This window comes from Schistocerca serialis, chromosome 2 (genome assembly GCF_023864345.2).
Source record: "Schistocerca serialis cubense isolate TAMUIC-IGC-003099 chromosome 2, iqSchSeri2.2, whole genome shotgun sequence".
In the NCBI taxonomy this organism is placed as follows: domain Eukaryota; kingdom Metazoa; phylum Arthropoda; class Insecta; order Orthoptera; family Acrididae; genus Schistocerca; species Schistocerca serialis.
In genome coordinates this window covers 761,238,079-761,240,825 of record NC_064639.1, presented here as the reverse complement: position 1 = coordinate 761,240,825, position 2,747 = coordinate 761,238,079, and the positions used below count along the sequence as shown (strand labels likewise).

Sequence of the window (2,747 nt, the reverse complement as noted above, 5' to 3'; positions counted from 1 at the left end):
TCCATTCCCTTTCAGTATTACTAGTCTACTAATAACCAATGATTATGCATTGCTTTGATGTCTCGTAAGACTCATTTTAAGGATTTATATGAAAATTTGGCCAACGATATACAAAAACAGTATAATGACCATTTTTCCTATGGAACTAATTACAAGCGAAATGTGTCTGGGTTTATTAGAACGCTGCATAGAAGATAGGCTTGTATCATAGCTGCTGCACTTATCCGTAGCTAAATAGTGTTTACTGTTGAAACCCAAATAAAATAAATAAAAAATCATAATTAACATATTATTTTTCAAAATATGTATCATTTACCATGATAGTGACTGTTATAAGACAGTTCTCTAATGAGGTAATATGAACGTCACATTATTCTACGAGGACTTGACAATGGTAATAAATGCTGCTGGCTCTAAAGAAGAAAAAATTGGGTGAAAAATACAGTTATTTATAACTTTATGAATTACGTAAGAAAAAAACACATTGTATGAGGAATATAGGCTCTATTTAACCCTTTCTTTGGTCATTAATAATATTTATCGTTGTTTACTTCTCAGTTCCAATACTATACTCTGTCTTTTCGTATCACCGATGGTAACTCATAACTTCACTTCCAACATTCGGTAACTGGCTAAGTGTAAGCGACTTAACGTGACGTGACTGACAGTTAGCGACTTGACGTGACGTGACTGACAGTGTGAACACACCCTGTTCATGACGGTGCTGTGACGTGATATGACGTGACGGTCAAAGTGAATTCGTCTTTGTGCAGAACCATATGATTTGTTGACAACTCTAGAGGCAACATAAAACTTGCATGTTGCGCTCAACTTTTAGCAAAGATATGCGAAAGCTTTGTATGTCTACAAAGATCATAGGTTATGCAGATATCTCTGTGGGTTTTCAGTCAGCTGTTTGTGTCAGAGCATGAAGAGTTTAATCTGTTTATATAGTGTTTGATACGTGAATCGTGAAGTTTTGTTATGATGTGGAGAAGTGAGTGACGGACTTACACAGTGGTTGAAAGAAGATTTTTTTTTCATTAGTTGAGTTGAAGTTGTATTCGTATCCGTTTTGTGTGAAATGTGAAAGGATTCGTAGTAATGATTCGATTTCTGGAAGATGTGAGGACGGGTATTGTAGACCCTAAATCTTTTGTGTCTGTTGAAACCACCAAGAGGTCGTACAATCTCCAACTCAGCAGGCACCGGGACGTAGAAAATGCCCATACAGCAGGTGTCAATTCCCTAGATGTCGATGCTGTACAGGGCAAGTACCTTATATCAGGATCGGCCGATGGGACAATTCATTTTTACGATTTGTTTAATTATAGTGGCTTACCACACTTCACTTCAAAGTTGGTGTACAAAATTAGCAGAAAGAACAAAAATGCCCATAAACATAGTATAGAATGTGTTCAGTGGTATCCATTCGACGCTGGAATATTTCTGACCAGTGGTATGGACAAGCAGCTCAAAGTCTGGGATACCAGTTGTATGACTCCGGCGGATTTATTTCGTTTTGAAGGCAAGGTCTTTCAGCACCATATGTCGTCCGTAGGCTCCGGCACGAAGCTTATTGCAGTGGCAACGTCCATCAATCAGGCGATACTTGTTGATTTAGTTTCTGGTTCATACACCCATGAATTAAGGGGACATACAAGTGCAATACTGAGCTGCCGCTGGTCTCCAAGAGAAGAACATGTTTTAGCTACAGCGAGCTGTGATAACAAGATCATTTTATGGGATGTACGAGCAGCGAAAAGCTGTTTGATGGTATTGGATCAACATAATGGTAAAGGGCGATCAAGCAAAGAAAACTCAGATACTCATACAGCACATGATGGTTACGTCAATGGTTTGTGTTTCACATCAGATGGACTTTTTCTTTTGTCTCTGGGTACTGACAACAAAATGCGTCTGTGGAATACATATAATGGCAAAAATGAAAGAGTTAATTTTGGATCAATTTCAAGTGAAACCAAGAAGTGTGTCCAGTTTGATGTTGCCAAAATTTCAAATCCTCGACTGGTCTATGTCCCATCAGACGGCAATATTTTTGTGTATGAGATAGAAACAGGTGTGAAAGTGAGCACATTATCTGGCCATTACAATTGTGTGAACTGTTGTGTTTATCATCCACATTTCCATGAACTGTATAGTGGAGGTAATGATAGAAATGTTCTGATCTGGACTGCAGATCATTGTCAGGATTCAGCATATGACGAGTACCTGAAATCACAGAACAGTAAGACTGATTCTTCTGACAGGCGAAGAATAATACCTCATAGGAATGTCACTGTGGATACGTGGAGCAGTGATGAAGATTAATCAGTTAGCTACAAGAAACAAACACTTGGTAAATGTAAGGTACATCAAACAGAATTATAGTAGCACCTGGAATTTTAGTCACATGCATGTACACTTTTATGTTCATATCTCTAAAAAAGAGATGAATGGCTGTGATGAAGTATTTGAATGCCCTCTTTTTTTTTTTTTTTTTTAAAAAAAAAAAGAAGAAAACATTGTATTCCTTATTGAATGCTTTGTATTTATGTTTTATACATATATTATTAATTAATTAATTTACCTTGCAAAAATTGTACAAGACATATTTATTGAAGCTTAGTAAAATTTTCATATACCTATTATCTGTGTTGTTTACTGCAGAGGTAGTCAGATTTCCTACGGACTTTTGTGTAAATGTTCTGGAGATATGTGAGAAACTATATTGTACAAAGTGGATG

At 36.7% G+C, this 2,747-nt stretch overlaps 1 protein-coding gene across 1 annotated transcript; it reads left to right on the top strand.

Moving 5' to 3' along the window:
- Positions 1-773: 773 nt before the first annotated feature.
- LOC126457974 (DNA excision repair protein ERCC-8-like) lies at positions 774-2,494 on the top strand. The gene has a single exon (XM_050094735.1). It carries the CDS (start codon positions 1,105-1,107, stop codon positions 2,329-2,331), a length of 1,227 nt encoding a protein of 408 aa, XP_049950692.1. The 5' UTR covers positions 774-1,104; the 3' UTR covers positions 2,332-2,494.
- Positions 2,495-2,747: the final 253 nt, after the last annotated feature.